The sequence below is a fragment of the Labeo rohita genome, chromosome 7, assembly GCF_022985175.1.
Source record: "Labeo rohita strain BAU-BD-2019 chromosome 7, IGBB_LRoh.1.0, whole genome shotgun sequence".
NCBI lineage: Eukaryota > Metazoa > Chordata > Actinopteri > Cypriniformes > Cyprinidae > Labeo > Labeo rohita.
In genome coordinates, this window is record NC_066875.1 from 41,065,168 (window position 1) to 41,089,233 (window position 24,066).

Genomic DNA, 24,066 nt, shown 5'->3' on the forward strand with positions numbered 1-24,066 from the left:
ACAAATGAGTACTGCTTCTGTTCTGGAATTAATCCATTTTATTTATGTCTATCTAATATGTACTACGTGCATAACAAGATTTCACTAGATTTTTCTACAGTACAAAACTATATCATCTTGAGTTATGTTGTTAGGGAGATGTTTTTAGCATGATGGTACACTGTCAGAAAAAAGGTACAGTTCTGTCACTGGGGGCGGTACCCTAAGGTACAAAGTGAAAAGGTACAAATATGTACTTTCCAAGTACTAATATGTACTTTTAAGGTACTAATATGTACTCTTTAGGGGTAGGTAAGGTACAAAGATATAGCTTTTCTCTTTTGTTATTTTTTTGGTGGTTACTATCAGTCTTATTTTAGTATTATTTATATAATACTATATTGTTTATTAATATTTTAATTAACTTTTGTTTTCATATCTTCAGTAATTAATTTAATTTTAGTTTAATTTTAGTAATTAGTGACTATTGGCTTTTTTATTATTATTTCAGTTTTAATTGTAGTAATTTTAGTACTTCAAATTAAACTTATTTTAGTTAGTTGCCAAGGTAACATTCGTAACTTTTTTTTTTCTTTTTTTGTTTTTTAGACTGCATTTAAGACAGAAAGAAATTGAAACTATGCTTTTTTTTATCAATTTTAGTTAACAGCAAAATAGAGATGAAATCTAATTTTATCAAACCACAAAACATGAATTAAAAATCAGACTTTGAAAAATCAAAAATATGTTTCGGTTTGAATAGTCCAGTGTTTGTTTAGTAATACGGATATACTGTTATTATTTTTATCAATATTTTGAATTAGTTTGTCATTTTGAAAATTTTGAGTTTTATTTCTATTAATATATATATATATATATTAATATATTAATATTTCTATTTAGATTGAAATTATTTTATTTAAATTTAGTACTTTGACTTATTTTATTTTGGTTTTTGGCAAAGGCAAAATTTATGGAAGCCCGTTTCCACCTCAAAATAACGACTTTTTATCTCACAATTCTGACTTTTTCTCAGAATTGTGAAATATAAACTCGCAATTGTGAGTTATAAAGTCAGAATTACGAGATATAAACTCACAATTGTGAGAAAAATATCAGAATTGCGAGATATAAACTTACAATTCTGACTTTGTTTTCCTCATAACAGGTCTCAGAAAAAAGCAATTCTCTAAAAAAAAGTTAGAATTACGAGATGTAAACTTGCAATTGCAAGAAAAAAAGTCAGAATTGTGAGATAAAAAGTCACAGTTACATTTTATTTTTATTTTTTTTTACATTTTTTATGCAGTGGCGTGAACAGGCTCCTATAAAAATTTCAATTTTTTTAAGCTTAAGTTTTCCTAACTAATATTTACATTTAGTATTATTTAAACTTTGTTTTAATTAACACTGGTTACTTTGTGGCTGCTTACTGGTCTAAGTCAAAAGACCCCCCTATGATCTCCAAATCTGGCTCTAGTCTCTCCTTCAGTCCCAGTACGAGTCTCACCTGTACATGAAGGGTGCAACGGTGGCTGTATTGGGATGGCTGTACTGCTGCTGAGGTTGAGGCAGCTGCACACTGACTGTGTTGCTGGCCGTTGATTGAGTTCCGTTAGCCACCGGGGCGGCGCCGTGGAGTCCTTTCCCCTCGGTGGAAGCCAGGCTGGAAGAGGACGAGGAATGCCGGCTGTCCCTATGAAGTCCCAGACCCCCTCCCAGACGCATACTGCGGGGCCTCTCATTGTCTTTACCACCAAGGGGCAGCGCTGAACTTTTTACAGCTCCATTTCCCGTGTTTTTACTTCCTGGTTTTGGAATCCCGCTTTGCACAGGGGCGGGGCTATCTTTCTTGGTACCGCCCACCTTGCCACCTTTAGGTATGAAGCTAGCGATCTTGGAGGCTTTCCTAGGCTCGGCCTCAGGGGGAGCAACTCTGCTTGAGGGAACAACTTCCTCCTTGACTTCCTCTTTGGTGTCTACCTTTTCCGAGGAAGCGACACGCTTTGATCCCTCTTTCCCATTTTTGTCTTTCTCCTTAGCTCGATCCTTTTCCTTTTCCTTTTCTTTCTCCACAGCTTTCGTTGCAGCTTTTTTGGCCGTGAGCGCCCGGCTAAACGTCCGCTGCGCGATGCCCTTCAGTGCAATCTTTGGGCTGCTGGTTGTCATCGTAACAGCACTCGATCCGTTCGTGGGCCTGACATTACCATCCATTTCCTCAATAGGTTCTGTATTGGAACCAGCCTCGACTCTTTCCAAAATCAAACCGGCATCTTTACCTCCTGTTGGCGTAATGGCACCCTCTGCTGGCGTGGATGACTTGGAGCCTCCTTTGCTGTTGAAAAGTTTAAGTTTCTCCAGCATGGACTTCTGAGGCACAGCTTTCGGTGGTGGCTCTGCAGGCACGGCCTGCTTGGCCTGGAGATCTGGTTTGATGGAAAGCACCGTGGAGGTAGCGGTGGAGGTAGCAGTGTGCTTGGTGCTCTGAGATTTGCTTCTCCAGGGTTTGCTACTCGAGTTGGGCTGGGGGATGGCTGACGATGATGATGAAGATGCCACAGTGCTGGTGCTAACAGAGGTGCAGGCGGACGCCAGTGATGACAGAGTGTGCTCAGTCACGCCTTGTGAGGTGACACTCTCTGATGATTCTGGAGAGGAAAAGACATGAGAGGTGACAATGAAACACAGGAAAATCAGGATGAAACAGTAAAAAATAGTCACAGAGACAGACTGCATATGTGAGAGAAGGAGTTAACAGCACTTCACAGTAAAATACACATGAAATTCTCAAATTCATATCCTCATATCCGTACCATTCGTGACCCTGGACCACAAAACCAGTTATTAAATTTTTCAAAATTGAGATTTAGATCATCTGAAAGCTGAATAAATAAGCTTTCTGTTGGTGTATGTTTGTTAGGATAGGACAATATTTGCCTGAGATACAACTATTTGAATATTTGGAATCTGACAGTGCAAAAAAATCGAAATATTGAGAAAATCAACTTTAAAGTTGTCCATATGAAGTTCTTAGCAATGCATATTACTAATCAAAAATTAAGTTTTGATATATTTGCAGTAGGAAATTTACAAAATATCTTCATGGAACATGATCTTTACTTAATATCCTAATGATTTTTGCTATAAAAAAAGAAAAGATGATTATTTTGACCCATACAATGTATTTTTGGCTATTGCTACAAATATACCCGTGCTACTTAAGACTGGTTTTGTGGTCCAGAGTCACATATTTGAATTAAAGTTGAATTCAAATCAGATTTTGAATTGGTTTAAAATCAGAAATCTCTTTCAGTTTGAATGGTCCAATGTTAGTTTAGATTATAGTTTATATACCATTATAGCATATTGTCAATTAACTTCTGTAGCAGCAAAAGAAAGAAAGGAAAAAAAATTAGGGCTGGCAAACGATTAATCGCGATTAATAATAGAAGCATTAAAAATAGAAGTTTAATTTTGCTTAATATATGTGTGTATACTGTGTGTAATTATTATGTATATATAAATACAAGCACATTCATGTATACATTTAAGAAATATTTCCCAGTATATGTATTTATTATAATTTTTATAGAATTTATATTATATATAAATAGATTTTGTACATAAATAACATATTTCTCTTAAATATATACATAAATATATATGTGTATTTATGTATACATAATAATTACTCACAGTACACACCCATATATGAGGCAAACAAACTTTTATTTGGTATGTGATTAATCGCGATTAATCGTTTGACACCCCTAAAAAATATAAAAAAATAAAATATATATATAAATACATTGTTCTATAAAAATAGACAGGTAAAGGGAAGATACAGATTCCATGTTTACTATTCATTTTAGTTTGTTTTAGTATTTTTGTGTGCTTTTGTCATTTTAGCACTCTTTTTAATATTCTACTTAGCTTATTGTTATTGTTTTTAGTAATCTTAGTACTTAAAAATAATTCAGTTGCATTTACATCTACACATTTTTGCAGACACACAGCATCAATATGTGCTTTGAAATCCAATTAACATCTGCATTGCAAACGAGTCAAGTAGTCTGGTCAGATTTCATGTGGTTTTTCATCATTATGGAACACATAGCATCATATATTAGACAGTCTCTTGGCACTGCACTGACACATACATCATTCCTATAGCAACATACACAACAACAACACTGATGAACAGTCAGTCCTAAAGATTGGACCTGAAAACCAAATGGATGTTATGGAAAAAGAACCTAGGAACCAGGGAAATTAAAGTAGATTGAATGAAAGGCTAAGAAAAGTTTAACCAGAGATGAATATTGAAACTGTTCTCCCTGGCCATAAAAGGCTAGTTACTCCTGAGCTAATGTTATTGTAATAGTGAGCAGCAGACAGCCGACTGAAATCCATTCTAAACTGTTTACACTGACACAGCGAGTAAGACTTTAATGCCCATTCAAACACCGAAGGCCAAATTTAGCGATTGTGCTCTGTGTGACACACAATCAAAACTTCCTTCCTGAAATACAAATCATACAAAAACAGAAATGTTAAATAAATAATGCATGAAAAACTAATTAGCAACTGTTAATTGATGAATTAAACAGATATGCATTTTAACACAAATACGTCCTTGAAAACAAATGTTAGAATTAGTCAAACGTTGCAGATTGACATGCATTGTTCACATGAAATACTCCAGAAGTGTAAATAATTATATAAGAAAGAAAAAGAAGAAAGTCTGAAAATGTTTCTCTCCACTATTGTAAAAAAGCAGTTTGCAAAATTAAAAACATAAAAATGTAAAAAATGCATGGAAGATAGTTATCAGTCTTTCATTCACCTGGCAGGTCCATTTGTTAAAGTGAGCTGGTTTCACCACCAATCCAGCCTGTAGCGTCTCAGTAGTTGAGTTCACTCGCAGGAGCTACACTGCAAATAAGTCTAACCGCAAACACAGGCGAGTTCTCTGGCGAAACCCCGCTGTCCCTCTGTCCAGCCCCCTCCCTCTGAGCCTCTAGATCATGCTCAACACACTCACTCTGTCAGCCGGCCGGTTGTCCAGACCCAAAAAAGACCTGAATTGCCCAAAACGAAACTTCTAAACGAAACTGAGCATATACTAATGCTGCACATTACAAATGACATCTATCATATAGAGTGTTGGATGTTTCTCACAGATGCTTTATGTGGCATTTATTCACTTATAATATCAGCTACAAACTTTTCACAAGCACTTAAGACTAAATGTAAATATTTTGCTACCCAATCTGATTCAAATCAAGTGACTGCACCCAAATGTTTTATTGTTTTTCAGGTTTGGTGTTTATTTTTTATCTGTATATTTTATTAGACGATTTGACATGAGGGAAAAACAGTTCCCATCTCATTCAGTTTGGCATTTAATGAGCGGCACAGAAACAAAGCGGCAATTAGGAAGTGATTAAGGTCCAATTAGCCATGCCAGGCAGAGAGAAGTGGGTCAGACCACTAATGACTTCCAATAGGTAGAGAGAGGAAACAAGAGGGGCCGAGAAGGGAAAAGGTCGGGATAAAAAAAAAACCCCTTAGTAATAAAGATGAAAGTTGAGAAAGAAAGAAAAGACGAGCAGTTACTGTCCACAAACAGACCATATGAAGATCAACTGCAAAGTTTCGGCAGAAATAATCTCGCCGTCGCCCTTATATCATTAGGCAACTCTTAGAGCAACTTTCTGCCCTCAGGGTTTGTGGCCCCTCTCAGTTCCTCTTAACGTCCATATTTAAGTGATTATTTCTCCACGGCAGAATAACAGCTATCATTAGTCTCAGATGACCACCACACGAGAGCCCACCAATACACACATCATGCCTGTTTCATATTGCACCTTGTCAGTTTTTTTTTTTTTTTTTGTTATTGAATACAGTCATCATGTAAGAAATTTCCAAATGTTTTGGTCATATTTTGATTAAGCTAATGTTTTAATAAGCCAAAATTATACACAAATACAGCACTTGCTATAAATAAGGGCTTAAACACAATATGGACCTTAAAGCAATAGTTTGCCTAAAAGTAAACATTTTATTCACCCTCATGTCGTTCCAGACCTGTAAGATATTTTGAATAATGTTGGTAAGAAAACAGTTATTTATTTTATCCGTACATTGGACGTCAATGGCACCGATGGGAACAGTTTGGTCACCAATATTCTTAATTTTTTCCCTCTTATGTTTCTTTAAAAGAAACTGTGGAAGCCTGTTTCCGCCACTGAATAAAAAATAAAACAAGGAAATTGCAAAGCCGTTTTATTTATTTATTTATTTTTCCAGAATTGCATGATATAAACTCACAATTCTGACCTTTTTCTCATAATTGTGAAATATAAACTTGCAACTGTAAGTTAAAAAGTCAGAATTGTGAGATATAAACTTGCGATTCTGATTTTTTCTCTGAAATGTGATACAAAATTGCAATTCTGACTTTCTTAACCTGAATTGTTATACAAACTCGCAATTCTGACTTTTTTCTCAGAATTGTGATATAAACTTTTAAATGAGTTAAAAAGTCAGAATTACAAGATATAAACTCACAATTCAGATTTTTTTAACCTGAATTGTGATACAAACTGGCAATTCTGACTTTTTTCTCAGAATTGTGATATAAACTTAAAATTGCAAGTTAAAAAGTGAGAGATAAACTCGCAATTTTTTTTAACATGAATCATGATACAAACTTGCAATTCTGATTTTTTCTGACTTTGAGAATTGCAAGATATAAACTCACAATTGTGAGATAAAAAGTCACAAAAGAATTGCGAGTTTTTTTCTTGTGATTCTGACTTCATTTTTCATAATTGTGAGTTCATATCTCACAATTCAGAGTAAAAAGTATTACAGGTTTGTATCTCGCAATTGTGAGAAAACAGTCTTTTTATATTCTTCATTCAGTGGTGGAAACGGGCTTCCATAAGAAATAAACCGACACAGTTTTGGGAAAAAACATGAGGATGAATAAATAATAACAAAATATTCATTTTTTTGGGTGAACTATCCCTTTAATGGAAAAAAATGTGTATAAAACTTTTCTCTCACTAAAATAAAATTAAAAAATGCTGCTTTAAAATAAAGTAAAATCAAACTGCATAAAATTGCATAAAATTACAAGTATACAAATACAACTGTTCACAGCTGTGAATTTAAATGTACTTACCATTCTAGAAAAATGATTTCAAACTCTGAAAAGAGATAAAAGGCGTGTTTTTTCTTGCCTGCTTTAAAATTCAGAAACTGTAAATCCCTTTCCAACCCCCTCTTGACTCATGTCATCTCAGATGAGGCTTACAGTATATCTGTTTTAGTGTCAAAACGATGGCACACACACAGAAGAGCTGTGTTCCTTCACATTCTCACTCTGCTTTGCATTAAGCAGGTCACAAGCAAAATAACAGAGCTAAATGCATTATGGGAGAATCAGTCGGCTGACACCATTTACTAATGTTCACTGCCACAAGACCAAAACATCTGAACTCTTCAACTGCACACAAACCTGATATTCAAGTCAGATTATTTAAGAAAAAGTGAATAGGGGCAAACAGTTTGAATATATTAAGCAAAGCTTACTATTAGAGGAAACTGCTTTGAATTTTTCTTTCAAATACTTCACTCATTTTAATACTTAGCAATATGTACACAAACATTCAGTGGAAAAACAGAAAAACAGGATAGATTGCCTAAAGCATGACACTGTGTAAACATCTCTCTGTGTCTCTCTTTCAATGCCACCACATTCCCAGGGTCAAAACACACTAATTGGAGCTCAATTAATGCAGAAACTTCCTACGCTTCGCTCACTCTGCTTTCAAAGCCAGTAACACACACGTACGCACACACATACACGCACGTACGGCACATTTGCAACATCTTTCAAACATCTCTTCTAGGGTTTGTGTGACTAGCTACACTCAAGGTCATTATAAGCAGTTATTTCCAGCACTGCCTGCTACATTAACTACTCCAAACTCAGCACAGAAATGTGGTTGGCACATTTTAACACAGTGACCGCTTAAAGTCAACATGAACTCAAAACTGACCTGGTTTATCTCATGTAGCATAATTTATATATGCACGTTTCTCCAGAAAATGTTTCAAATGCAATACCTTCCTGTAGAAAGTCAGCTTTTGTTTTCTGCTGACTTCACCTAGGCCATGTGAGCTACTGGATAATGCTAACCAAGAGCCAGTTTTTACATCTAGACATTGTTCTACTAAATGTGCAATCCATATGGGACCCTGGACCACAAAACCAAGTCGCTGGGGTTTATTTGTAGCTATAGCCAAAAATTCATTGTATGGGTCAAAATTATTGATAAAATCATCAATGTTCATCAATGTTCCATGAAGATATTTTGTAAATTTCCTACTGTAAATATATCAAAACTTAATTTTTGATTAGTAATATGCATTGCTAAGAACTTAATTTGGACAACTTTAAAGGTGATTTTCTCAGTATTTACATTTTTTTGCACCCTCAAATTCCAGATTTTCAAATAGTTATATCTCGGCTAAATATTATCATGTCATAACAAACCATACATCGATGGAAAGCTTATTTATTCAGTTTTCAGATGATGTATAAATCTTAATTTAAAAAAATTGACCCTTATGTTATGTTTTGTGGTCCATGGTCACATATGGTATAGCATACAATATACTGTACAGACAAAAGTATGGAAGCCTGTTTCTGCCACTGAATAAAAAATAAAAAAAGGAAACTGCAAATCACAATTCAGACTTTTTTCACCAGAACTGCATTATACAGACTCACAACTGGAAGTTACAGAGTCAGATTTGCGAGATATAAACTCTGACTTTTTTTCTCCCAAATGTATTACAAAAGTTTTTAACCTGAATTGTTATACAAACTCACAATTCTGACTTTTTTCTCAGAATTGTGATATAAACTTGTAATTGCGAGTTAAAAAGTTGGAACTGCAAGATCAGGATTGTGAGATACAAAAAAGCCACAAAAGAATTGTTGAGGTTTCGGAGGTTTTTTCCCCTCGCAATTCTGACTTAATTTTTTTAACCCGAATTGTGATACAAACTCACAATTCCCACCTTTTTCTCAGAATTGTGATATAACCTGCAATTGTGAGTTAAAAAGTCAGAATTGTGAGATATTAACTCGTAATTGCAAGTTAAAAAGTCAGAACTGCAAGATATAAACTCAAAATTCTGATTTTTTTAACCCAAATTGTAATACAAACTCACAATTCTTAGCTTTTTCTCAGAATTGTGAAATAACCTGCAATCGTGAGTTAAAAAGTCAGAATTGCATGATATAAAGTCGCAACTGCAAAGTCAAAATTGTGAAATATAAACTTGCAATTCTGATTTTTTTAACCTGAATTGTTATACAAACTTGCAATTCTGACTTTTTTTTCTAAGAATTGCAAGATATAAACACAATTGCAAGTTAAAAACTCAGAATTGTGATATATAAACTCGCAATTGTGAACTAAAGAGTCACAAAAGATTTGTTAGTTTGTATCTCACAAGAGTTTTTCCCTTGCAATTCTGACTTAATTTTTTTTTTTTTTTTACCCAAATTGTATCACCGAATTGTATCACTAAATTGTGAACACAAACTTTTCTGAAGAAAATCGGTGCAAAACTCATGCCCAGGTGTTGTTGGTGCTTGCCAGGGAAATGCAATGGGGTTGCTAATGTGTTCTGAGTGGTTGCTAGATGTAATGCTAGATGTAAAAACAGTTTTTTATTTATAAAACTGAATGTTTGTGCCTTTCTCAAGGTCTCTTGCTCTAGAATCAGCCTTATTCAATTCATTCCCAGTTAATGAAGCCGGAAAAAAAAACAAAAACATCTCCTCTCCCCAACAACAAAAACACTCTAAATTGCTTTGGTGCTTTTTATTTAAACAAAGTGACAGAGTATCTGCCCAATGCATCAATAGTGAAACCTCGCAATTGTGAGCTAAAGAGTCAAAAAAGAATTGTAACTATATATCTCGCAATTCTGAGTTTTTCCCTCAAAATTCTGACACAATTGTTACCTTTTTCTTAAAATTGTGATATAACCTGCAATTGCGAGTTAGAAAGTCAGAATTGCAAGATATAAACTTAAAATCGCAGGTTAAAAAGTCAGAATTGTGAGATATAAACTCGCAATTGTGAGTAAAAAGTCAGAATTGTGAAATATAAACTTTTCAAATTCAACTTTTTTTTAATTCAATTCAAAAAATTTTTAACCTGAACTGTAATAAAAACTTAACTTAAAAACTTAAACGTAATTGTGACTTTTTCTTCTCAGAATTGCAATATATAAACACATAGCTCAGAATAAATTGGAAAATAAATTGCGGGTTTGTATCTCACAATTGTGAGAAAAAAAAGTATATATACTGTACAGTACTGTTCAAAAATATTGCAATACGTATTGTGAAATATTATTTCAAGTTAAAACAACAGTTTTCTATTTAAATATATTTTAAAATGCAATTAATTCCTGTGATGGCAAAGCTGAATTTTCCAGCCTTTCCAGACTTCAGAATTTAACTCAATATAATGCATCCATGCTGAATAAATACTAATTTCTTAAAAAATATGTAACTGAATAAATAAATCTTACAGACGCCAAACTTTTGAAAGGTAGTATACACGCACGCAGCCTGCAGAGCAAATAAAGACTAGCTCCATAAATTTTACTTTAAATGGAGAAAACTGTTCCATTACTATTACAAATACAAATGACAAAAGAAATTTAATTTGGAGAAAGAAACAAACCATAAACATACCTCACTCGTATCACAAATCTCACCCTACATCTGAATCTTTCCTTATCTGTTCTATCATCTAATTTTTTTGAAACATTGCTAGGGGCTGCAGCTAGTCAGCATTTTTTGAATAAATAAAATACAGAAAACTGAGTCATTTTGCCCAGGCATGATAAAATCACAGATAATATGTAAACTGTAAGGACCCTGTAGAAACAAACGTGTTCAAATGTGTTTTACATTGAAATCTTGACCTGCCATTTTCTGATGAGATTATGAGCAGCATTTCGTTTCTGATTCACTTTAAAGACTTTACCTTTGGCCTGAGCTGCTGCAGGTTTGGCTTTATCGCTGAACACCTGACTGCGGCGATTCCCTGCTGAACTGACGGACCCTCGAGGAGAGCTCTCACTGCCCGCAGTGGACACCCTCGAGGTAGGGCCAGGTAATCTGTGACAGTGAGAGAGCAAAAACATTAACAACCAGATTCTTACATTTTCTGAAGAAAATACTCGGTGCAGAACTCGTGCCCAGGTGTTGTTGGTGCTTGCCAGGGAAGTGCAATGGGGTTGCTAATGTGTTCTGAGTGGTTGCTAGATGTAATGCCTAAACAGTTTTTTGTTTATAAAACTGAATGTTTGTGCCTTTCTCAAGGTCTCTTGCTCTAGAATCAGCCTTATTCAATTCATTCCCAGTTAATGAAGCTGAAAAAAAAAACAACATCTCCTCTCCCCAAAAGCAAAAACACTCTAAATTGCTTTGGTGCGCTGTTTTATTTACACAGATGCCCAGTGCATCAATGGTAAAACCTTCCAGCATAACCACGTAGCTAGCAAATAGTATATTTTGATCTTTTGAGTAATTCAACAAATATTTTTGTATTTATGTCCCAAAAACTGATGCATTAAAAAAATAAAAATGGTTTGTTGCTTCTACATTAATTTGAAGATTGAATGCAAAATTATTGTAATATAAAAGTATATTTAAAAACTTTAATGTTAGGTGGGGTTAATCGTAATTAATCGCAATTACTTTCAGAAAAAAATTTTTAATCGACTGACAGCACTAAAAAAATATACAGTCTTTACGTTGCTTTAACTTGAAGATTGATTTGAAGATTGAATGTGAAATTATTGTAATATAAAAGTATATTTAAAAACTTTCATGTTAGGTGCATTTAATTGTGATAAATAAAAAAAGGGCAATTAATTAGTTAATGTTTTTAATCAATTGACAGTACTAGCATATACATACATGTACAGGAGTCTAAACCAATCTTAAACTAACATATTCAAAAATGAAACATATCAGTGAAAACACATTAAACTGCCTCTATGATGGAGATTTGTGATTATAATGTGGCATTTCTTCTGTCAGTTGTGAGCCTTTGAGGCCTCGTGATTGACAGACAAATAATCTAATCTTACCTAACCATCAAGTCTAGGTAAATGTCATGTCAATGTCATGTAAAATACAGGAACATCTGTAGTGACCTATGCTAATCAGACTGATGTCTATTGTGCGGTCTTGACATTTTCTCATAAGTATGGAAAACAGTAACGCGGTCAAGCGATATTTTCCTCTCTTTTCTTTATTTTTCCTGCTCACTTAAAATACATCTCATTTCTGTGGAAGGCTCTTCTGCAATTACAACTATCCACCATTAGATGGCAATATTGTGTCACATGTTTTCAAAAATGAATGGTGGAATATTAAACACTGGGCTGATATTCAAACTGGGAATTTTAAATAAGGTGATTCAGAGTATTTTAGTGTAGTTATGTCAGTATGTATCTGCAATGCATTTCAAATGCATTTACAGCAATTGGTGAATGAGGGCAAGAACACATCATTTACTGAAACCAGAATCACAACCTCAACCTTTCTATCACACACCACAATGAATAATTAATCTCATATTCAAGCAGGGCATCACACAGAGCTGTTATTTTAAAGTTATTACAGCTCACTGAGCAGACATTTCCACTGGGACATGTTTTTGGGTAACATTACCTGACAGAGTCCACATATTCTGTCTGGCCAGATACATTCAAGGAAAAGCTCACCAGGATGGATAATTCTTTCTTGCTTTTTTAATTTTAAAAATTTAATAAATGTCTCTATTTAACATGTATCTGTTAAATTGATATATATTAAATATACGCACGCATTACAAAGTTAATAATAATACCTTATCAACTGCAATGTTATATATTTTCTAAAATAACTGTAACCACAGTTAAAATACTTTATAATATTTTGATTTATAATAGCCATAAAACACTTTATTATACACATTCACGTGCACAGAAATTAGCTGCACATGCTAAATAGTGTAATGCACTACTGACAACATAAGACCACACATGATAAAGCCATGTGTTTTAATGCAGAACACTTTTTAGGTCAAGTTGTGACTGTGGTTATAGTTATTTATGAAATTCTTACATTAAAGTAAGGCATTATTAATGTAACAATTAAAATTTTATAATGCACTATGTATATATATATATATATATATATATATATATATATATATATACAGTTATTTTATATTATTTACAGTTTTAACTGTAAGTTATGTTGCAACTCTGGTTATAGTAATTCTAACATTAAAATAAGGCATTATTAATGTAAGAATTAAAATGTTATAATGCATTATATATATATATATATATATATATATACACTACCGTTCAAAAGTTTGGGGTCAGTACATTTTTATTATTATTATTTTTTTTTTTAAGAAATTAATACTTTTATTCACCAAGGATGTATTAAGTTAATAATTAAAAGTTTATTAAAAGTTAATAATAAATAATTTACATTGTTATAAAATATTTATATTTTGAATAAACACTGTACTTTTTAAACTTGTTATTCATGAAAGAATCCTGAAAAAAAAAAAAAAAAAAAAAAAAAAATCACAGGTTCCAAAAAATATTTGGCAGCACAACTTTTGATATTATCCAACATTGAACATTCTAATAATAAATCCGCATATTAGAATGATTTCTGAAGGATCATGTGACACTTAAGACTGGAGTAACAGCTGATAAAAATTCAGCTTCATCACAGGAATAAATTCTATTTTAAAGTATGTTAAAATAAAAAACATTATTTTATATTGTAAAAACATTTTGCAATATTACTGTTTTTTTTCTATATTTTTAATCAAATCAATGCTGCCTTGATGAGCACAAGATACTTCTTTAAAGACTATTACAAGTCTTACTGACCCCAAACTTTTGAACGGTAGTGTATATATATATATATATATATATACAGTTATTTTATATGATTTACTGTTTTAACTAAGTAATGTTTTTAATTATGTTATGTATAGTTAGTTATGAAATTCTAACATTAAAGTAAGGCATTCTCAATGTAAGAGTTAATATTTTATAATGCATTATATATATAGCCAGTTTGAATATTTGAGTTTCACAACAATCTTGTACATACATGAGTAGAATTAGACCACAAAATCACATGCAGAGAGTAAGTGAGGAAGAGTGTAAGGGTGATGACAAGCAGATTGACAGGAGAGCAAATACATGAAAGCACAGGATGGGAGTGAGAGCGCTACCTAGAAGACTTTTTCTGACCAATGGAAAACTTGAGTTTACTCTGAGAGCCATCCCTAGATTGAAATAAGAAGAAAAACAAGAGAAGAAAGAGAGATAAAGAGAGAGAGACTGACAAACGCAGACAGCGATGACTAACACAACATCAAACAATCACAAAGCTAATAGAATGAAGACATTCAGATAGACAAACTGCTTCAAATCAATCCACAAACAATCCATATAACAAATATACATTTGATAGAACATTACAGATAGAACGCTAGATAGAACACTAGATAGACTGATGTTACCTGGACTGCATCTCTGGCTGTGTTTTTTGTGCGTGCGTCCCATGCGAGGTGGAGGTCAGCTGGGCTGGAGCGCTGCTCTGCTGGCTTAAGGGAGCGTGTGAATGTGTGTGTTGCGTGTGCGTCTGTCTGTTCGTCTGCTGCTGCTGCTTGTATCGAGACAGGCTGAAGAAAAGCCCCAAGATGGCTTTCAGATTTCCATTTCGGATCTCTGTGAGAGAGAGACGGTCAACAACAGATTGCTGTTTAGTATGTAATTTGGCAGACACTTTTCTTTCAAAGTAATTAGTAGGGCGATAATTACAAGCACAGTCTCCTGTAAAGCATGAGGCTTTTGAGCATCACACTCTCCCTTCTTGTGGGAATTGAACCTACAACCTTCCAGTTACCAGTCATGTGGTTGACAATAAAGTATGGCTACAAAACAATTAATCATGATTAATCACGATTAATCGCATTCAAAATATAAGTTTGTTTCATACTATATGTGTGTGTTCTTTGCATATTTATTATGTATATATAAATACACACACTTATACAGTATGTTTATATCTAACAAAATATTTGAATGCATATGAAGAGTTCAGACTCAAAACCAGCTAAAAGCCATCTCGGTCAAAAATGAGATAATCATACTGAGTGAATGCTCCTGACACATAGTATACGTCCATCAAATACTTTTACTTCAAACTCGCTAAATTCCAGCCTCAGCCCAATCAGAAGTACCTGTACTTACAAAGAAACCTATACAAAGTAGCCAGAATAAATGCTAATTTTAAACAAAAGCGTCAGATGGATTTAGAGGATTTTGCATCTGAACTCTTCATATATACTGTATTTATACTTGTATATATCAAGGAAAAACATGTCAGATTTATATATAAATTATATACATGTATGTGTGTGCATTTATATATACATAAATATACGGAGAACACACACATATAGTATGTAAACAAACTTTTATTTTGAATCGCGATTAATCGTTTTGCAGCCGTACAAAAAAAGCAAAATGCTTTAACCCTATAACTGTCACTGTCCCCTCTGTGGGACACCTAAGTTTACGTCACCATATTACAAATAAATCCTAATCTAATCATGACAAACTTGTACATCGTTGGAAAGGTCTAAGACTCATAAATAGATATTTTACCATATTTTTGTGTTACAAATTATGTAGGAAAAGTAATAGATTAATATATGTCAAGAGCGCAACTTAAAAAAATCTACATCATAACACAAGTTCTGACCTTTGTCACAAAAGACTTTCTTTGTTGCCTTTTTCCCTATCACATTTTAGAAATCATAATAACTTATATATCAGTTCAAAACTTTAAATCTCAAAATTCATCCTTTGAAAGGCATTTTAAAATCAGACATTGCATTGCCACAGAAAATGTACATTAAAATCATATTAAAAAATGTTATTGAACTAAATTAAATCATATCTTAATTGACTTACATGCATAATTAAGGTCACTATTGCCCTCTATAGAGCTGCTTATAGTTTAACTGAACTTGTTTCATAACTGATGAACATTGACAGTTATTAAACTGAAACAACATTGAACTAAATTGAGCTAAATAATGACACTATTGCCCTCTGTAAAGCTTGAATTAGTTTCATAATTGATGCATTTTATAACATTAACACCATTATTTCCCTGTTTATTAACATGAAGCTGGTTCAAAACAATATTGTACAAATCAGTCTTAACTGTGGGTTATAAAACACAGCTTTTGCAATAGCAACAAAGTTTGAAACATGACGTTTGAAAGTTTTTTTTTTGGAGACAAACAGCCAATGATAAACTAAACAACTCATGCTTCATTAAATATGTAACCCTGGACCACAAAACCAGTCATAAGGGTGATTTTTTTTTAAAATTGAGATTTGTGTATTATCTGAAAGCTAAATAAGCTTTCCATTGACATATAAAAATGTCTGGATAGGACAATATTTGGCCGAGATACAACTATTTAAAAATCTGGAATCTGAGAAAAAATAAACTTTAAAGTTGTCCAAATGAAGTTCTTAGCAGTGCATATTACTAATCAAAAATTAAGTTATGATATATTTATGGTAGGAAAAGTACAAAATATCTTCATGGAACATGATCTTTACTTTAATATTTTGGCATAAAAGAAAAACAGATCATTTTGTGGTCCAGGGTCACATATTAGAAAGAAACTTTTATGCACTTATGAGGGAAAAGTAAAAATTGAAGGAAACAAAAAAAAAGGAACAAAAAAAGATCAAAAAGCAAACAAACTGTGTGCTGTACTTGTCCAATCAATGTTTTAACCACATTAATGTGCAAATAAGAGCATTAATCCACAGTTTACAGATGTACGGTGTAAAATCTTGAAACTTTACTACCCAAATTGTTAAACTATTAACCTAGGGTGAAGAATGAACAGAAATATTAACCCTGGGTTAATAATTTAAAGTGTGAAAACCCCATATTTCACAATCATCTAAGATCAAATTGTAATAAAATCTACTGCAAATAAGCATTTTTAAAATTTGTATTTTTACCTTCAGCTGAAAGTCCCTGTATGTTCACACCTTTGGCTGCTAGGAAGCTCAGACAGGCATCAATGTTCTCAATCTAGAGAGAAATTCAAAGAGAGTATGTGAATAAGCACTGTAGTGATCATTTAAAACAATCATGACAAACCACACACATATCAACACAGAAAGCAGCCATTATCACCTAAAACAAACAGGCTGAGTTAAGTTCAGAATAGAGGCTGTTTCCTTGCAGACTGAGGTTGCTTCACATCTGCTGTGTGGCTGAATACGTGACTGGACGTTCACTCACTCTAGGAGCTGTAGTGTTATCAGAGAGCATAGATTGGCTGCTCAGTCAAAGCAGTATGCAAAGCCTTTGCTCCCAATCGTTGAGGGCGTCACATTTGCTCTGTTGCTAAGATACGCTGTCGAGGCCACGACGCTGACCCAGCCGTATCCTAGTGTCACTCAATTCAGAGCATAAGCATATCTGATTGGCTGAGAGGAAAGTCATGTAATAGCCTATACTTAAAGGTAATGTGTAGTCTACTAGGAATATGTTAATGATATTTACCACACTCTAGGGTCGAGGTTATCCATAATCACAGCCACCTGTTCTATTTGTGGAGCCAATATTTCTTGCTATGTTAATCATATACTTTATAAATACATATTCCTTATACCAAACATATTCACATTTTCAGATCACTACGCTGTAGTTAAATAAAAAGATCAGTGTTTACCAGCCATATTACTAGCAGACATAATGTCTCTATGAAAGATTTTATGGTTAAAATGTATGTGAATACAAAAAAGTTAAAATGCATATTAATGTGTAAGGGAAAGTACTAAATAAACAAATAGAATTATTATTATTATTATTATTAATATTATTAATTACAATGATTATTATAGTGCTGTCAAATCGATTAATCGCATCTAAAATAAAAGTTTGTGTTCACATAATATATGCGTGTATACTGTGTATGTATATAAATGCCTACACGTGTATATATTTAAGAAATTTCTTAAATATACTGTATACATGTATGTGTATAGTTATATATATGTGCATTTAAATATACACAGTACGCACACGTTATGTAAATCCAAACATTTTTTTGGATGCGATTAATCATGATTAATCGATTTGACAGCACTAGTTTTATCCAGTATAGTCTATTTTTTAATACATTTTTGCCTAGGTTCATTTAAAATTTTTAAAAGTACAAATATTCCTACATGTCAAATCAATTAATCGCGATTAATTGCATTGTGTTCACATAATATATGTGTGTGTACTGTGTATATGTATATATAAATACACACACATATATATATTTTAGTGTTACATATATTTCTTAAATATACTGCATACATGTATGTGTGTGTAGTTATATGTACATATAAATATACACAGTACGCAAACATATATGTGAACCCAATCTTTTTTTTTTTTTGGATGCGATTAATCATGATTAATCGATTTGACAGCACTAGTTTTATCTAATATAGTCCATTTTTTTATACATTTTTGCCTAGTTTCATTAAAAAAAGTCATACATTTTTAGAAGTACAAATATTCCTACATGTCAAATCAATTAATCGCAATTAATCGCATTGTGTTTACATAATATATGTGTGTGTACTGTGTATATGTATATATAAATGCACACACATGTATATATTTTAGTGTTACATATTTTTTAAATATACTGCATACATGTATGTGTGTGTAGTTATATATATGTACATATAAATCTACACAGTACGCAAACATATGTTATGTGAACCTAATCTTTTTTTTTGGATGCGATTAACCATGATTAATCGGTTTGACAGCACTAGTTTTATCTAATATATTTAGATATTTAGATAAAAGTCCATTTTTTAATACATTTTTGGCCTAGTTTTATTTTAAAAAAGTGCCAACTCATTTCATGTCAAAGCAGTATTTCCTATTAATTACAGATTTTATAGATTTTCACGAATACAACCAGTCTGTATATAAATAATAAAACAAGTGACTTGTAATTTCATGTGGGTCCCACAAAAAATATTTGGACACTTTGTTTACAGTTCACTTAAAAAGTATTAATATCATTGCATTAAATAATTAAATAAATTGTCATTCATTTTAAAGAAGGAAAGTACACTTTTAAAATATTTATTATTTTGATGCACATTGTTCATTATTAAAAGGTATTTCCAAATTTTCTTGTTTTGAAACACTGGCAAAACCTAATCATTAAAAGTCACAGCAAAAAAGTGGCTAAAAAGAAGTTCGTTTTCAGTAAACTCCAGCATCATTTGTTTGCATAAGCCTATTCCTTTGATTTTTTGTTATGCAATGAAATTCATACATTTTTAACTGTTTTTCAAGTGTCCTAATATTTTTGGGGGTCACTGTATAATTAATAGAGCATTGCTTTGATTTAATCCCCACATGTTCTCCATTAAAAAACTGGTCATCTGCCATGGGTTAGTCAGCACAAGTGTGAGTTATGTCAGCCATAGCAACACATTTCAGCCTCACTGACTGTATCCCAGTTGCTGGCAGCCAACAGTTGCTGGCTTTACGGGTCAAGGGAGATACAGAAATGTGAGAAAAGAATCTGCTCTAGATTCCTCTGACCCTTTGAAGGAACCACATCCCAGACATCCAGGACCAAAAATAACCTTTCTAAATAAAAAATATCAGAGAGAGGGATTGAAATAAATCTATATCCTCTCTCTCTCTCTGTGAATTGAATTACAAGGCATAATAATATATGAAGTCAATATGAAAGCTTTAAAAAAGGGGGTGTGGGGTAATTTAGCTCTAACATAACAACATTGTCTTCTCTGATTGTCAGTCCGCAGGTCATGCATGACAGCAAACACCACTCTGAATGACATTCTCATAATAGCTGCATTAAAAACTCACTGGGTCAATAGAAATCAGAAGCGACTGGAATAAAAGCAAACAACTGATCGCAGAATCATAAAAAAAGCACTTAACCGAAACCAAACACAAGGTATTGTACTATGCACAGCTACAAAAATTAAAAGCACTAGCTGTTGACAAAAATGCGTTTTTCAAAACCAATCCTGATATCTAGACTGGCTGATAAAATCCATACTGTATATTTTACTTAAAATAAAGAATAAAACAAAATAAAATTAATAAAATTGGATGACTTTTCATTTTTACATTTGATTTAAATACATTTAAAACAATACTGCAAATGTATACACAAAATTGCATTAAATTAAATCAGCACTTAATTTTACACAATTTTAGACAATATTTTTTATTAAAACATTTGGAAAAATTACCTTTCCATGTTGCTAAACAAATCTTACACTACTCTAATAAGCAAAAATATTGATACAAATACTGGAAAAAATAAGTAAAGTGACAAAAGGAAGTACAATTGTAAAATACTGTATAATACACTACCAGTCAAAAGTTTTTGAACAGTAAGATTTTTAATGTTTCTTAAAGAATTATCTTTTGCTCACCAAGCCTGCATTTATTTGATTCTAATTACAGCAAAAGCAGTAATATTGTAAAATATTTTTACTTTTTAAAATAATGGCTTTCTATTTTAATATATTTTAAAATGTAACTTATTCCTGTGATTTCAAAGCTGAATTTTTAGCATCATTCTAATAAGCTGATTTGCTGTTCAAGAAACATTTTTATTATAATTATTAGCAATATTTAAAAAGTTGAGCACATTTTTTTCAGGATTCTTTGATGAATAGAAAGATCCAAAGATCAGCATTTATCTGAAATAGCTTTTGTAACACTATACCATTCAAAATTTTGGAGTCAGTATAATTTATACAAAGTATAATTATAGAAATTAATACTTTTATTTAGCAAGGATGCTTTAAATTGATCAGAAGTGATGATAAAGACATTTAAAATGTTACAAAAGTTTTCTATTTCTGATAAATGCTGTTCTTTTGAACTTTCTATTCATCAAAGATAAAAAAATTCTACTCAGCTGTTTTCAACATAATAATACTAATAATAGCAAATGTTTTAAAAGCAAATCAGAATATTAGAATGATTTCTGTAGGATTATGTGACTGAAGTAATGATGCAGCTTTGAAATCACAAGAATAAACTGCATTTTAAAATATATTCAAATAGAAAACAGTTCTTTCAAATAGTAAAATAATTCAAAATATTACAAGTTTTGTTATACCTTGGATCAACTAAACAAATTTCAAGTTAAGTGAAATACACCAGCAAAACATCTGACTAGCCAAATATGCTAAAAACTTTACGAACATAACTTGTAAGTATTCTTTCCATAATTCTAAAACCAGTAAGGCGCAAAGAAGCTTAAACCAAGTTAAGCTTGTACAACACTTGAACACATTTCTATCAGAAACAACAACATAGAAGTAATTTAAGTTCTTACTCCCTTTTCCATACATATCCAAGGTCAAAAAAATCTATTCAGGAAGCCCTTAAAGCAACAAGAGACCCATACCTGATAAAAGAGTGCTTGCTGCTTGTTATATCTGTGAGAGACTGTAAGAGTGTATCTGCTCCTCCGCAACTAAAATAGTGTTTAAGACTAGGACAGCCTGCTAAACAAACAACTTCTCACATACACACACGACTATTGTCTGTCTCAAGCACATAAGCACATGCTTAAACGCACACATGTGAACATATACCGGATACATTCCTTCTATATGAGACTCCTCACACACACTGTCTCTCTCATTATCTGTCTCCATCTCTCCCTCTGGTTGTTTTTTTCCCTCTCTGTCATTATATTTTTCATCACCACTGGTTCCCTAATAAACTCCTCCCTGTGTGTACAGTAAGTGTGTTTATGAGACAGTGGGTTACTGTTGAGGAGAGAGAGAGAATGCATGTATTTAAAGGTGATGATTGACAGGTGAGTTGGTCATGTGACAGGAAACAGTTTATGAAATACTGTATAAAAAGAGATTTGTGCATATTAGTAGTATTACTGTAGAATAATGTCTTCTCAGGCTTCTCCACGGTCTATTTATTCATATAAGTGTGTTTTTACACTAATAACAGTCATAATTGAGTTATTCTATGATCAGTTCCATTTCATTAATCAGATTTGTGGGACTCAAAGTGTAAAGATCAGATTAAAATGACTTTAATACATTTTATCCACTTTGCACCAAGCTCAGTTTCAATAAATGCACTTCTTTCTCACAAGCTGAATGATACTGTATGTTTTCATACAATGAACTCTTGTGCTGTGAAGCAAAGAATGCCCAGAAACACATTTTGAGAATTATGCAATTAAGTAAAAAAGGAAAATATCACCCTACATTTAAATGATTATATCTCAGCTTCTAGTAAAAAACATAATAATATCACAAATTACTATTATTATTATTTTTACTTTAATGCACACAATTTGAAATGGGTTTTTCTAGGTCAAAGCAACTGATGGAACAGGTAACGTGATTGTTTCAAGATATGACTAATAAATAAAGCACGTAATGTGTGAATTCATATGTAATTCAAATGAAATTCATATAAAATAAATATCTTATTCATACATAAAATGCCATTCAAAAGTTTAGGTGAGTAATTTTTTTTTACTGTTTTTGAAAAGTCTCTTGCTTAAGAAAGCTGCATTTATTTGTAATAATAATTGTACACAATAATATTGTGAAATATTATTACAATTGTGTTTTATATATTTTATAATAAAAATATATTAAAATGATCATAATCATTCATTTTCAGCAGCCAGCAGTCTTCAGAATCGCCAGAGAATTTAATGCATCCGTGCTGAATAGAACTATTAATTTCTTACAAAAAAAAAAAAAAAAGAATAGAATAATAATAAAAATAAATAATAATAATAATAATAAATAGATAATAAAATAAAATAAAAAAATATATAAAATAAAATAAAATAAAAAATAAAATATTGTTAATTTAATCAATGGGAATTTAATTAAAAGAAACACTGACAATTCCTATAAAATATGACAAACCAAGTGCACAACTTGATTTACTAACTCTTGATGTATATTATTGCATAATAAAATAAAATTAAACATTTTTAAGATAATAAAATAAAATAAAATAAAATAAAATAAAAATTTTGTGAATTTAATCAATGGGAATTTAATTAAAAGAAACACTGACAATGTCTATAAAATATGACACACTAAATACACAACTTGATTTACTAACTCCTGATTTATATTATCACATAATAAAATAAATCTAAACACTTTTAAAATATAAAATAAAATAAAATAAAATATAAAATAAAATATATCGTGAATTGAATCAATGGGAATTTAATTAAAAGAAACACTGACAATGCCTATAAAATATGACAAACTAAATGTATAACTTGATTTATTAACTTTTGATTATTATTTTCATACAATAAAATAAAATAAAATTAAATTAAATTAAATTAAATTAAATAAAAAGCTTACTAACCCCAAACTTCTGAACGGTGCACTTTCACTTACTCAACAAAAACAATGAATCTCATCCAATCTAACTTTCATCACTTATCTACTCCAGGCCTGATTAATATTACACAAAGAAATTCAACAACAACGTGTGTTTAAAAGAAGAGGAAGAAAACACAGGCAGTGATGGACGCTTCTACACAAGAATGTGGCTTGTTTTGATTCCTTCCCCATCCTGAGCACAAATCACACACAAAACCTCCCGTGATGACTGACAGACAACTATTAAATTAGATTAACATGCCAATCATTCCCTTTATAATTTTCCCTTTACCTAACAAAACAAAAGACAAGAGTACTTAGGAAAGTGGTCAATGCTATATATTCTAACTATTATCTAAGTTTCTGGGAAACCATCAAAACACCACATCAACTAGATGAGGTGAAAACAAAGACGGGCAAACATCCTGTCAATATGATCAGTGCAGC

The 24,066-nt window shown here is 32.1% G+C and overlaps 1 protein-coding gene across 1 annotated transcript in view; it reads right to left on the minus strand.

Moving 5' to 3' along the window:
* nav2a (neuron navigator 2a) overlaps positions 1–24,066 on the minus strand; it is a 237,826-nt gene that overhangs the window by 54,905 nt on the left and 158,855 nt on the right. Inside the window, 5 exon segments of the mRNA XM_051114382.1 lie at positions 1,490–2,627; positions 11,070–11,203; positions 14,343–14,396; positions 14,634–14,841; positions 17,170–17,242. Of these exon segments, the coding sequence (XP_050970339.1) occupies positions 1,490–2,627; positions 11,070–11,203; positions 14,343–14,396; positions 14,634–14,841; positions 17,170–17,242 (1,607 nt within the window).